The sequence below is a fragment of the Anopheles coluzzii genome, chromosome 3 (assembly GCF_943734685.1).
Source record: "Anopheles coluzzii chromosome 3, AcolN3, whole genome shotgun sequence".
NCBI classification, from domain to species: domain Eukaryota; kingdom Metazoa; phylum Arthropoda; class Insecta; order Diptera; family Culicidae; genus Anopheles; species Anopheles coluzzii.
The window spans coordinates 5977681-5992848 of NC_064671.1; the positions used below are offsets into that span (position 1 = coordinate 5977681).

General features: G+C 47.3%; 1 protein-coding gene across 6 annotated transcripts in view; it reads right to left on the reverse strand.

The window, feature by feature from the left end:
• Positions 1-217: 217 nt before the first annotated feature.
• Positions 218-15168, reverse strand: part of LOC120956429 (protein Star) — a 28028-nt gene continuing 13077 nt past the window's right edge. For all 6 annotated transcript variants that reach the window (XM_040377895.2, XM_040377894.2, XM_040377893.2 and 3 more), the window contains 4 exons: positions 11899-12338; positions 3466-3899; positions 3221-3394; positions 218-3039 (listed from right to left, as the gene is read on the reverse strand). In XM_040377895.2, the coding sequence (XP_040233829.2) occupies positions 2248-3039; positions 3221-3394; positions 3466-3899; positions 11899-12331 (1833 nt within the window). In that variant the 5' untranslated portion in view covers positions 12332-12338 and the 3' untranslated portion in view covers positions 218-2247. The remainder of the gene's footprint in view (positions 3040-3220; positions 3395-3465; positions 3900-11898; positions 12339-15168) is intronic.

Sequence of the window (15168 nt, forward strand, 5' to 3'; positions counted from 1 at the left end):
CCTTCAACGCAATTCATTAGTGATCGTGGGAGGGCGGATGAGAAAGCATTTTCCACTGCCGATGTCATTAACGCGCCACGTGTTGTGGAAGGACACGGGATTTACGGGAGCGCACGTAGCTTAGAGTACCTTCCCGATTCCATCGTTTCATTGCAATGACTAAGAATTGTTTGTTTCTTTCCTGCGTTCCTGTGAACAAATAAGTGATTACAAAGAATTAGTTTAAAGTAAAAAGAAATGTATCGTCCGTCTTTATTACATGTTCCCGAGATTATTCGTTTTTCTTCCTCTCTCTTTCTTTCTCTTCACGCGCCAATCGTTCGCCAATATTCGATAATAATAGTAGTATCAGGGTACAAGGTGAACTCCACACCTCACGGACAGATCCATCCGCACACCGTTCTGCTCTTACAATTATTTGCTTAATGATTAAAAGGGATCCACCACGACGGCGTTCACGGTGCGGATACTGTAGAAACACCGGACCGAACAAAACGAGACATTGAACCGTGGTGCGAATGTATAAAACTACATCACTTCTCACTCTGTGTTCCGATTGTTTACTTTTCAGTTGCGTGTTTCTTTCTTTTCTCTCTCTCTCTTCTGTTGGGAGATTCAACACGTTGGTGCGATCGTTCGCGATCCTCGCTCGCGAAGATGGGAAACCAAATGCGGGTTTCAAAATCTTTCCCCTTAGTCGTGCACATTCATTTGCTATCTAAAGTCGCGTTCGTTTTCATTCGATTTGATTTCACGCTTCCAATGACAACCGCTGATATCAGGTTCACTTGTGTTTCTCTCTTCATATTCCGCTTTTCTGAGCAATATTTAAAATAGGAATCATTTCCAGATATGGTAAGTCACTAGCAGAGAGTCGTTGAGCTTTTTAATGTGTTGGTGGCCGGTTCCTACCCACCTCCTTCGCTATAAATTTCTGCACCGGATGAAGCAAACCCGGAACAGAACAAAAGTACGTAACATTGTATCTATATGTGTATCGGGTGTTAAGCACGGGCGAGACGTACCGGCCGGTCGTACTCTTCTAACATCTAACAACGGTGAGAAACGATTGAAATTTAAGAGAGCATCCGTTAACGATTGTAATTGTGTGTGTATAAATATATGTATAGGGAGTTTATATATGTATATAATTTTTAACCGTATATTATCGCATTACGGGATTTCAAATTTGCAGTTCTCCCTTGCGCCGAAACTTTTAACAAAACCTATCCACCAAATGCAATGCTCTTTCCACGCAAATATAAACTATCTGTAAATACGCTTCGAACTAGTGCACAGGTAATAATTGTATCGAAAGGAATCAATGTTTGTTCGAACCAACAAGGTTTTGCTCGATTGTTCTGTTCAAATCGTTGCGCTTTTCTCACAAATGCAGCCGTCATCGTCATGTTCAATGTTTCTAAGAGGGGAGCACGGTTATTCCCAATAATAGGGCTTTGTTCCTCGCTCCTTGTTCCGATAGTGAAATTTAGACTAAAACTCTGTGTGTGTATGTGTGTGTTGTAGAAATAAAACTAAAAGTTTCCTAATCGTAAGTAACGTAACGTACTGCTGCTATCTAAATATAGTTGAAAGAATTGTGTATTCTTATTGCTTTTTCGGCAATGATTCGAGGATTGTTTTGCTTGCTCTCTGCTCAGATAAAACGATTTCCCATTCGCTTTCATCATCAATAATATTCTATCTCACTTTCAAATTGCTGTCACGCGTTTGCAACCCACACTGATATTGTTTTAATTTGTAGGCAAAAGTACAATTACGATAAAAATGTGTATAAAATGAAAATCTTATTTAATGCAAAATGAAAATGAATTCCTCAAAAAAAAGTGAAGCAACTTAAATGCATGTTACCATTCGTTCAAAAGATTCTGTTTAGTTCACTGTTCAGATCCGTCTGAGAGAGGTAATACCGCGTAGAAGTATTATTTATGCTCTTTCTCTGTACACGCAAGGTACGCCCCGAAAGAAAAAAAAAATATTAAAAACTATGAAGTGAAAAATTAAAACATCAAACATTATTTAAGGCAATTCTCTATCACCGACTGGTCTCTGGCTAAATGGGCAGCCCGCGCGCCTGCCCATCGAAACCGGTTAAGGTGTAAAACGATAAGAAAGTGGAATGCTGGACTGGTAGCTTTAAGTATTTAAAAGAAAAAACATCCGATTCAAGCGTACTGGCTCTCCTGAGGGAAGTTGGTGCATGGTAGGTAACAACACCGTTTCCGCTCATTTCAGCGACGTCACCATCGGAGGCGGTGATGATGATCCGGCCACACGTACCGACCCATCCTCGAGTTCTGTCTCGTCGAGCGGTTCCATCAGTGACACCGTTTGCTCCAGATCAACAACCTCCGCCGGCTTGTCTTGTTCGGCCTGTTGTTGTTGCGCTTCGTCCTCACTGTCGGACCCGCTCTCCATTGCACTCGAGTCGGAACTGCCGGCAAACTCCGAATCGCTTGCATCGAACGGTTCCGAGTCGCCACCGCGCAACAGCATTAGCTTGTCGAATCGTTCCGAGCTATCGGTCGCACTGGCAGCGGTGGACGATGGTACAGCCGTGGTTGATGTGGTCGTTGCCGGTGCTGGCGTAGTTGTCGCGGCGGACGACAGTGACATGGGTATCTTTCCGCTATTGCTGCTAATTTCCTGACCCTTGCGGATAGCCATCGTCGCGTCCGGCTTCTCGCCCGAGCTGATAGCGTTACTGCGTGCAGGGACGGGGTGCTGCTGCTGCTGCTGCTGCGAGGAGGCTAGCATATGATCGGCCACTGAGAAGGATTGCTGCTGTTGCTGCTGGCGCTGCCGCTGCTTGGCCGCCGACAGCACGGACAGATGCTGGTAGATAAAGTTGCGATCCATGCTGCGAACGAGCTTGTACGATTTGCTCATCAGGAAGCGCCCGATGCTCTGCACGTACTCGTCCACGTCGATCATCATTTCGTCCTCCTCGAAGTAGTGCACGAGATGGATCGAGATGACCTTGATGTGCACCCGGTCGAATGGAATGGTTTGAAGAATCTAAAATTTAAAATGACAGCGGTTCGTTTATTTCATTCCCTTTCCTTTCCATGCAGCAGTGCAGCTAACGAGCCAAGCATCAATAAAATCCCAACGACATTACAAAAGGTCAACATGTGAACCGAACAATAGCCATCAATCCATCAAGCTTACATGCCCGGGCGTACACACGCTCACTCACCTGCAATTCCTGTCCGTGGCAGCCAAGGCTAAGCAAATCGATCGACGTTCGATTGACGGCCAGCATTAGCGTGTAGACCGGGAAGCACTTGACCCGCGGATGGAACCATTCCGTCTCCTCGTCCAGCACGCTGTTGATCTGCACCTCGCTGTCGTCGTCGTGGTGCAGCGTTACCTGTAAATGGCAGCCATCGATTAGTTTTCACTGCTCGCTCAATGACAAAAACAACCATTCCCCCCTTTTACCTCCTTCGGGTACGTGTTCGGCGACAGGCACGCATGGATGACCTGCACGTTCGAGCGGAAGGCGTTCTGCTTGCGCAGCGAAAAGTATTTGCGCGGATCCGGTTCCACCAGGTAGCCGCCCCAGTTCATCGTTTCCGCCAGCCATGGGGCCGTCATCATCGAGTCGCTGTTGCCGGTCAGCGACTGGAAGAACGTCCCGAACCGCTTCCGGCCGAGCAGGTCCGATATCAGGTGTGCCATCTCCGGTGTCAGCTCGTGCCGGTTGGTGAAGTTCAGCTGCTCGACCGGTGCGTTCGCGTTGCGCATGAACGTCATCGGGTACTTCTTCATGTGTATGTCGCGTACGTACTTGACCAGCGCCGGGTTGTCCTGCGGTACGCCCATCAGGTCGTAGTCGCGCGACATGTTCAGCCGGAACTGCTGGTGGCGTATCTCTGGTGGGAAAGGAAGCGAGAAGAAAGGGGGCATGGATTAGAATATTTTGTTCGTTTTTTTGGTGAGTAAAGCTTCAACAGGGGCCGTTACACGTAAACTCAGGTAGCCTTAATCCGTACCATTCAACGTGACCAAGCAACAGTAGTAATGCGGGTCGTTCTCACAAAACTGATACTGCTGAGGCGTAGGAAGAGCTCAGAAGCGCAACATATGAACCGCAAAAACCGCATCCGACACAACAGTTGATACAGTTTGAACTCTTCCAACGGACTCTTCCCTTTCCCCGTGTCGAATAGCAATGATGCGAATGTTTTCCGAGGATTAACTTCTTCGGGGGCATCATCGTGTGTGTGTGTGTGTGTGTGTGTGTGTGTGTGTGTGTATGTGTGTGTGTGTATGGTGGGTTTTATCCAAACCGGCAAGCTTGTGAATTTTGATACCCACACCGACGACACAGCGCACAGTGTCTCCAAAATGAAGCCAAAAAAAGCTTTTCCTTCCTCCCGCTCCCCCCAAAGCTCTCCTCTTAGCCGCCGACCGCACACAAGAACGCTATGAAAGTAACATTAAACTTTACCGCCCCGCTTCCCCCAGCGCGTGTGTGAGCGAGTTTAATGTGCTGAAGCTTCCATGTCAAAGGGATGAGCCACCTGAAAAAAGGGATCGGGTTTACGATCGGGATGCGATGCGGCGCGGTTGACTGCGGACAGGGAGAGGGAGGGGGTTAAATTCAAGTCAAGTAATCCGACGTGAGCGTGAACCACAACAACCGGAGGAGGACTTTTAAAAAACAAGCCAACAAGTGCTTCCGAAGTAGCAAACTGTCTGTCCCCACCCCCAGTAATGGTGATCTTGTGTGGTTGACAAACAAAAAATCAGGTTGAAACATAATTGCATCTGCATTTGAAAGGCTTCTGTAGGAGAATGGGAACTCCCTTCCCATGTTAAAGGTGAATGTTTTGTCAGAGGAAATACGAACATTGGAGTTCAATTCACTTTCATACTAAACATGTGATGCTGCTCTGGCACACTGGAAAGGTTTGAAGAATGTTAAGGGAACTTCAACAACTTTTACTGTTTAATTTTTGGTACATTTTGTTCGCCCTCGAAGCACCCAATGTTCCTTTCCCGTCTGCGATTCCGCAGTGGAAAGTGAAGTCAAGTGAATTTCGTTCCGTGAGTCAGCGAGAATCATCGGTGATTGTTTAATGATAGACTTCGTTCAATTTCCCCAACCTCCCCAAAAGGTAGCCCCCGCCCTCCATCGTTCCCCATTTTCTTCCCCCTCCGGTAGTGTAAATCGAATCGAACTTTTACCTCCAACGGATTGACCACTGATTAGGAGCCCGATCTTGGCGTACGTAGCCACGTGCGCTCCTCTATTCCCCGGGTCTGAATGTCTGAGCCTTTTTTTTAACCGTAAATAATGCGTCTCGCGCGTTACGGGCCAATTTCCATTCCAGAGAGAGGGAGCGGGGCTTCGTGGTCGGGAAGCAGCACGCGCCACAATTTGCGTACCCTTTAGACAGCCAGCCAGCCACACATACACAATTGGATCTACCTTTTACGCACCTCCGTGAACGCTAATGGGTGGTGGCCCCGCGGCCCTTCTCGCTCCATTCGTTCGGCGCACTGACTCGACAGTCTTGGGCACACTGAAACGGGCTCGCGCGCGCGCTCGCGCCTCGAGAAAAGCGTATCAACACCACGCAGACACAGCAGCGTTCTTTGGGTGGGGAGTTCTTTTGCTACACACACGGGGGGGTGGCGGCTCTACACTTCCATCCTCCTTCACGGGTTAAAGCAAAAAATGGGCGCAGCACCGAGAGCAAACACAGAGCTCCCGCCAATATGATGGTGCTCCAATTGCTGTGAAATTAAATGCATCAATCGGAGCAATTTGCTTCACCCTTTCTTTCATCGAGCGATGCCAGCGGCACACCAGCAGCATTCGACGAGCATCACGGGAGAAAACTAAACTAAAGGAAAGGCTGGTGGTTGGCCATCGCACAGGGAAAGGCATTTTATCGCTCTTCGCATTCGTTCTCATTTAAAAGCGTTTAGCAGTAAATTGTTTTTCTAATTGAAATAGACTACAACTGAGGAGAGGAGTGAGAGAGTTCATCTACGCGGTTCAGCTCCGTACACTAAACACTCGACAACTCCCTTTTTTTCCAACTTAAAAGCGCCCTTCGTATTGCACCATAAAGCTTCCAAAAAAGTTTGTCTTTTAGTCCAAACATTTCAACAAAAAACCTCACCCAGCACTTAATGTTTCCCCCCCTTTGTTTGCTCCATTTTTTTGTGCCACTGTCCGGCACCAAATTTCCGGCCTTTTTAGGTGTCACTTCCGTATCCGACACTGTGCCCGTTGGTAGACGGTTTTTTTTTCTGTTGTTTCAGCACGATCAAAGCCCTTTTTGGTGAAGCGCAAAAGTAGAGCACCGTGTGTGTGTGTGTGGCGAGGTGTCCTGCTATCGGTAGTGCACAACGTTCGCTTCGTGGGTTGTTTATTGGGTCCAAAATAAAATAAAAATCACTGCATAAATCAGCAAGAACTGGGCGGCTACGGGGAAGGTTGACGACGTACATACACAAGCAATTGCAAAAACCAAGTTCGGAAGTCATTGGTAAAGAGAGAATACATGCGCCAAAAAATGCGGGACATGTTGGGTTGCTGCAGTAACTTACATAGAACAAGGACAAAGGGCTTTTATTGCGTCCATTATTTTGGGGCAATTTTGGGACTCCAAGCACAAAAAGAGGACAGCCACAACCGGAAGAATGATTTAAAAAAAATATTAAAATATTCTTTAAGTCACACTATTCACAGTGTCATCCATCATTTAACCCAATCATTTGTGCTTTGAAATTAAGCAATAAAAATAACGTTCCCAATGATCGTTAGCTATTAACCATCATCATCCTCCGTCGCCTTGCCGTCGTCCAGGCAGTTACTACTACGCTAACTACACGCGATCTTCAACGGCCCAACGCGCACGCAGCATAATTTATGTGCATGTGAGCATCAATTAGTCGAAACCCCTTCATCTTGCAGGATTAAAAACAGCCAAATCGGGCAGATTTGTGCAGATGATCGTCTGTCTCAAAACCGGCGGGGACAGAGGAACCCAAAAAATAAGCAAATAAACAAATGAGTAAGCATAAATCATTAACCCAACCAACACACACTCACACACACACTATCACACATCGACCATCGTAGTACCATCATTATTGGCAGCATAATTCTTCATCATTAGCAGCACCCATCATTATAATCTGGGGATGGTGCAGACGACGAACCTCGCAAGGGGAACCTGCGGCGTAGAGAACAGGGTGATAATCACAGCCGCCACACAAAAGAGAGACTATGTTATTAGAAAAAAAGGGATGTGAGGGATCATTTTTGGGGAAGGTGGATGTGATTTTTGGAGGGGAAAAAGAAGAATGAAGTGAAAAATGAACATTTCTTTTGTAAATTTAACAACATTTTCCAAATCTTCCCTTAACAAACCCTTTCTATTATAAAAAAGCTCATTTAACACACTTCTAATTAAATAATTGCACGATAATAGATCGGTTACTATTCCTCACACGTCCCCAGAGTGACTGTCACACGCGGTCGAGCGTACAGACAACCATTTCATCCATAAAAGGGGGCCTCCTAGCCAAACCTCCACAAGGCAAAACAATTATTCGCCTCGATGACAATTTTATGCTGTGCGTTTGTGTGTATGCGTTTAATTACCGGGCCCCATCAAGATTCGCCTCACAACCCGTTGACCATTTGAAAAAGAAAAACAAACGCCATCGACCGGACGGAGCGCCATGTTTCGCTAATTGATTGGCAAGACGACGACGATGATCTTCCATCGCACCAACGCCGCGCAATCATCATCATCATCATCATCAGCAGCAGCAACGCATCGTTTAAATTTGCCTTCCACTGCCCCCGACAGACAGCTGCAGACGAGTCCCGGGAACGAACTGCTACCGGCTACTGGAGTTGCTGGCGAATGTTAGGCTTACTTCCCTGGTTCTGAATTATCTTAAAGAGTTAAGCGTTAATATCGCAACCGTCTGTCTGGTTTGGTTTGGTCGATCATTATCCTGCAACCCATTTTTAAAAGTGGCAAATCGTCCCGCTCCCCGTGATGTTTGTTCTCATTTTTCATTCGTTATTTGCACAACCGGTAGCAAAACCAGACAGACGGTCCTTGATCATCTTGCTCCAACATATCTCGTGCTTCACCATCGCAGAGCTAGGCGGCCCTGGCTGACCCCAACGAAAGCTTCACACCACACTGCACTGCTGCTGCTGCTGCGTGTGTGTCGTGTCTACAACACATAATTTCGCACCAACATATGATTGGCGTAGTGGGCAGGCCGCCTGTGTGATGTTTGCTGCTGTGGTCACTTTTGGTATCCGCCGTTTCCTTTCCGCAAGCAAAACTTACGAAAAATTTCGCTCCTGCTTTAACTCTTCTGAGACAGAGAGAGAGAGAGAGAGAGAGAGAGAGACTTTGAGACCCTTAGGAAATAACACACACATACACAACCGGAGCCGGTGTGAGCCCACCAATGTGTGGTATTATGAGGATAATAATATATTTCCCACCGAAAGGGCACACCGTTGGGCTAAAAACAGCTGCCACCAGGCCAGGCCCTCTGCCTAATATTGCAGACTAAATTGAGCTAATTTGCTATAACCGCCTGGTGGGGCTCTGGTGGGGCTCTGCAGCTTCTGCTTAAAGTAAGACATAACATTAGCATATGGCTGTTGTTGCAAGAGTACAATAGCGGGCGTTGTGTATTGTTGTTTTAAATACATAATTCTACCAGCTACTTAAAGAAAGAATAGCCCAAGTGGGCTCCTCAACCATCCCCCCCCCCCATTCAGAGCGGTTTCCTTTATGTACACAGTATAAACATTCCGTTCCAGAGCCCGGGGTAAATGGGCGTGAAATAATTTGAAAGATTTTCCACACGATCTATACAGCAGCAGCAGATCCATTCTTTGACGTACACACAACACAAAGGAAGAGAAGCTGTGCTTTGCTTCTTCTGAAGTTGGTTTCTGAAGATAAGATCCTCACTGCTGTGTGACCAAAGTGCGACAGCCGTGTTTGACTATCCGCATCGAACCCAAAAACCGCTTCCTAATCATCGACAACGAGAACCGGATGAGGATGTTATTCAAATAAATTTTCTCACCCAGTCCCAAAACCCTTTTTAGACCCATCATTTTGGGACCTTTTAAGTCCGAAGAAGGAGACACCGAAATCCGAAGGACGCAACCCGAAAAGGGAAATCGGCGGACACCTGCAAAGGCCCCCGCGATAAAGAAGCAATAACGACACCGGATTGTGTGTGTGCCCTCGGGGGATATGCGTTTATCGCTCTCTGCTGCTGCTTGCTGCGCTGCTGGAACGTTAAGTCGGCTTAAGGAAGGCTTCTTTGGTGCTTCTGGTGGTTCGCTTCACTGCCACCACCAAAACCCCGACCCCGATTCCTCGATGGAGATGTCTCTGTGGCGTGTGCAGCAGCAGCACCAGCAGCAGTACACCATAAGCCACCACACCTTTTGCTTCGAATACGATCGAAAACGAGGAGTCGGCAGATTAGCTATTCCAGTTTGAAGTGACCGAAGAAACCCGTGCGCCTCGCGGAATGTCGCACTCTGACTCTGGATCTGAGTATCTAAAAAGGGCCCCTCTCTTCTGACAATTGGGCACCGGAAATCGATTTCATCTTCGACAATGGGCCGCCGATGCTTGAGTCTATATGACGTTGATTTATAGCGTCACCATTAGAAAGAAGGCGACACATCCTCTAAGACTCGTTTGTACAATTCCTCGCCTGTTCATAGTAAACGGTTGAGCTACGCACTGCCCACCACGTTTCTTAGTCATGGTCCTATTAATCTTTGTAATAAAAAAACGACTTCTAAAGGTTCTGACATTCGGACACCCTTCATTCCCTTCCCGTGAAACCCAAAACCCACCGACATTGATTGGAAACTACCTCCAGAGCGCCCAACAAAAAAAAAAAGTAGAGAAAAAGGTCCAACCAGCAAACGGATAAAATCAAACAAACAACCGTTGGCCGGAAGTTGAGTGACCTTCTTTTGCGTGGTCCAATCCCCAAAATCCCCACCCCAAAAAAAAACCTTCACCCAACCTTCCCCAAATTTGGAAAAATGTGGAGAATCTAACGCGGGGCGAAAAGAAAGCCCCGACGGCACGAGCTTAGCTCGTAGTAAAATACACTCCAGGGGGTGGTAGGTAGGGCTGCCAGCTTCTCTAGGCTCTATCCCCTGCCGGGACGGGAAGGTTGCGTAGCATTAAAGCGCGCGCGCGTACGCGTAAACCCCCGTCCACGTCCTCCATATCCCGTACAAAAGCCGGGTCTTTCCGGGTTTTTTGGGGTGCGTTTTATTGGATTCCATTCTCCGCGTCCAGACTCCAAGCAGTCACCACCATCACCATTTCGGCAACCATTTAGTTATTTATTTATCTATCTGCTTGCCACACAAATTCGCTCGGCGAATGGCGACGGTGGTGGGACGCACGCATGCGAATGATGGAAGAGCAGCAAGGTCTTTCTTTTTACGCAACCCGACAACGACGACGACGATGCTGCGCACCGTTTCCTGCGTAAGCTTCTCTACTTTTAATGGCGTCCTCCCTTCCCATTACCATAGCAACCCGTATCAGGATACAACACGATGCGTGAGAGACAGAGCGCAGGTTTTATGTTCAACTCCCGAGACAGTGACCATTTTACCCCATTGCGACTTTAGCCTCGTTTCGAATGTGGCTCAAATATTTCATTAGCTCGTCGCAACGTGGCGAAGCCCAAAAACCACCACTAACTGGCCAACGAACCCATGGGGCGCACACACACGTCCACTTCCTTTCGCGCGCAAACATTATGTATGTGGGGGGGTTACTGGTAGTGGACAAGGGTTTAAGCGTTCAGCTTTCAGGTGGACACGTGCTGCTGCTGCTGCTCTTGCGAAATGGCGCCTTCGCTGGCTTCAAACTAGAGAACCAACAGAAGGAAGGAAACCAACCACACCAACAACTCCGACCTCCGAGCGACAGACCGACCGACCGAGCGAGTTTGTTTTTTTGGTGATGAACCCTTTGGCGCGCCGTTAATTAAGTTCGGCGCATTCTGGAAACGTAAAATGAAGAGGAGGGGACCTTACAGAAAAAGCGCGTTATCGCTTCATCACGACGACACGAGCTTTTACTAACCGGCAGCATAACAAACACACACAGGAAGCTACTGGCTCCAATGGAAGGGCCTCGCCTGGGCAATGGGAATGTTTCAACAACGAAAAAATAAATGTATTTCACATCCTTTGCCCACAAAAAAAAACAAAACGCTTGTTTTGTGTTTTCGTGTTTGGCGGAGGTTAAGATACGCACCACGTTTGGTGACAAACTTGTTGCCTACCGGGGGGGGGGGGGGCGGGTTGCGTATTGATTGATTGCGTGTTGCGAGGTCACACACACCGTGGTTTGGGGGCCTTTCCATGTCCTTTGACCCAATAAACAAATCAGGCGTAATAAAGGGAAGAAAAAGCGAGGCTATGAGTATGTTAAGCTTAAGGCTTTCGGTTCACGTGGTAGTTTCAAGCTATCTCTTAGTCATAAGCTAAGTCTTGGCTCTGGAAAATCCCAACTGAATTGTTGTAATTATTGTTTTACTTTGCTTAGAACATAAAACCGACCGGAGATATTGGTCACTGCTTTGCGTTAGCTTGGAAACCCACGATCTTTACTCCTGCCAATGCGATGTTGATGGTGTGAGTGTTGGCTAATACTTCATCCGCTCAACACCTCAGGCAATTCCCTCTTTGCGGAGTTCACCGGCAACAACTCAAGGTAACGCGGTAAACATATTTATTGCCCTCTGCACAATAAAATCGCCAATAAAAGCAGCCCCTTCAGCGGCAGAACACTGCACAAACGAGCACACACTCACCAGTCGTGTCCATGTAGATGATCAGTATGCTCAGCACCGTGGCGAACGATATGATGCAGAGCGTCACTGGGAGCAGCTGCCGGAAGGGGGACGGCCCGAGCGGGGAGCTTTTGGCGGGCAGCTTCGTGCCGCCGGTCAGGCTGGCCGGATTCGACCCGGTCATCGTGCTGAACTGATGCAGATGAGGTAGTATGTGGCTGTAGCTGTGCAGATGATGCTGCTGCTGCTGGTGCGGATTGTGTTGGGACTGTGCCTGGTGCTGCTGCTGCTGCTGTTGCTGCTGCTGCTTGTGCTGACCACCATCGAGGCCACCGCCGATGCCACCGATCAGGATCGTTCCGGCAATGTTGGGGATTTGATTCTGTTGCTGCTGTTGCTGCTGTTGCTCATCCGTTGACATTTTTCCTTTCTTCTCCTGGACTTTCGTCCTCATTCCATACCTGGAAAGGTGGTAGAAATATAAAAAAAACTGATTAGTTTCACAATTCACTGGATGAATCACACACCTAAATCGATTCCCTGTGTAATGTACACCGTGCATAAAACAAGACCGTTAAGGTTCATGTATTTCTTCAAGGAGTTCCTCCTTATAAACCGTCCGCATTCCCTTTACAATAGATCTAACCGCTACATTCTGCGTGCAATTTTCGATTAGAAAAGAACACCTTCACTCCATAAAACTCGCCCCCTTACACACAAACCAACCTGGGAAAGAGGGAGAATCTACGAGGGGTGAGCCAAATGGAACATTTCTTTCACGCATGATCGAACATCAAACGAAGAGACGAAAGAGGCGCAGGTTGTCGCAGGGTCAATTTCGGGTTGGAGAAGGGAGTCCCAAGCGAACCGATTGTATTATTACATGCCGTACGTTGTTACATCGCCTGTGACATGAACCGGGTCTCAAACGAACCGAACAAGCTGGTCTCTGGTTCCGCACCCATCCGGTTACATTCTTATGCTGCACTATCTCTATCGATGCGATGAGGTCGTATAACAGAGGGAAAAACGATTTTTCTTTATATAATCATGCACTCCCACCAATCAAAATTGAAGAGTTTGCCCCCTCCTTACACGTAAAGTGTAAGCGATGCACAGACAATTCAACCCTTTTTTTCTTTTGGGGGAGGTTTGCAGGTGTGCTCAAGTTACGGTGCAGCAGCAAACGACGACGACAAAGAAGAGGAATACACCTTTTTGTGCACGTACAGTTAGGTGTGCGACGGTACTCGTTTTTTCCCAAACCCCTTTCTTGTGTCTGTTTAATATTTTAAAAGCATTTCCTGGGCTGCAACACGGGTTCCCATTACTTTGTGTCTTCCGACGGGGAATCCTATTCGTTTGCAGGATGCACACAAAACTGCTGCAAATTATGCATCGATCGTATCGCGCAAGCACTCCGTTTTGCACAGTGATTTTAATGATTTTATAACAAAAAAACGCAACTTCAGTACTGTTCCTTCCTGCCTATGACATGAAAGCGTATTATTTGATACCACTCAACCTCGTTCCATTGAGCGCATGAAGGACGACCCTTACTTAATCCTCACGGGGGTACGTGCTTACGTGCCACACCGAAAGACGATCTTTCAAGTGTGCCAACTAGATCAAGGGGTGTTGTGTGAATGGGTGTGTATCAATGCGGGTCGTCTTAGCGTACCTTTCTGTAAGAGGGGTCGGTCGTCGGTCGTCAAACAAAAGGGAATACGACGCGATCAAGCTGAACACGTGTGCGCAGGAAACAATCCACACACAGGCTCACATAATTCAGCATCCGCAGGTTAAGAACATTTATTTTTATTTGCACTCATCACTGCACATTCGTTTGTGTTGTGCAAAATTACACACACACACGCAGGGAGCAGATCCGTTCCTCCGACCCGAAAGATCCCGTTTGTATGACCATAAAAAGAATGGCTGTAAAATACCGCTGTGCCTGAAACCCACCGGGGATCGAATGCAGCAGGGTGCATCAGTGGGACGGACGGGGATGCGCGTGATGAATGGGTGGATGCACTCGGACTGTCATTGATGGACAAAGGCCGCTGCTGCTGCTGCTGATGTTCTAAGTTGTGTTTTAATGATTCGGGATTTTTTTTCTTCTTTTTTTCGTTTTGGTTCCGCTTCGGCTTGTGTCACACACCACATGGAACCCCTCCTCCAGAGTGCGATCGGATCGTGGACACACGCGAGCAATAGGAACCCCACGACCATCGGCACCAATCGCAGCACGGTCCATTGCGCGCCGGCCAAGAGAGAAAGGTCGGAGCATATTTACGAGCTTAGCGAGGTCATTCAACCGAATTATTGCCCTTTGTTAAGATCACGCGCAAGTGTAGATGTGTGTATGTGTGTGTGTGTACATTCAGTTGGTTGGTCGGTTGGTCATTCTTTGTGTACTCGAATGTATTAGAATAAATTTAAGCGCGCGGGCGGATATGGTTTTTGTGTGTAGGTGTGTGTGCTGGCAGTTAATGAAGACATCTGGCCGTCCCATTTGTCAAGCTAAGTGACATGAGTGCATCCAAATAAATCTTTACACCCAACGGAGAGATGCAGCTATCGTAATAGATCAACCATACGACCGCGAGAAGAAAAAAGATTTATAAAAACTATGCAGTTTTACTCTTTTTTGTTGAAGAAATCAATCCAAAGGTTCACTGCTTCTTATGCCAATGAATACACTTGGATTTTAACCCTCCAAGTGGGTCCACAAAACCACCGGAAAAATAAACAAAATTCACTTTCTTGGTTTACCCCTATAAATCAATGTCTGCACACCAAAAATCCACACCTGTTCCATATGTTTCCCTTCCCTATTTTCTCTTCTTTTCCCTTGTGGAAGTAGTTCCTCCAGTTAGAACACGCGTTAGTTCTCCTCCCGCTAGCAAAGCAAGCAACTCTATGCAATGCCATCAACATCATCGATCGACCCAGTCTGTACGAACGGAGGTCGAAAGAGATTGTCCTGGTTTCATGTTATCCTTCGACACATTCGTTCAGATCGTCCCAGCAGGCGTATACCCGTCCCGGTGTGTACCAGTCTGCGCCATTCCAATGACAAAAAGGACGACCAAAGAACGCCCTAGAGCAAAAGCGAACACAAGTTTTCAGCATTTCAAGGGAGGTAAAAAGAAAGGAAACACGAAATAGGACCACTCCGTCTCGTCTTTTGTTGGTGGTGGTGGTGCTGCTGCTCTGCTGCTGCACATGCTGCGCTTCATTATCCTGATTTTTCACCCGCTGCACATCTGTGAAGTGCTGCGCGAG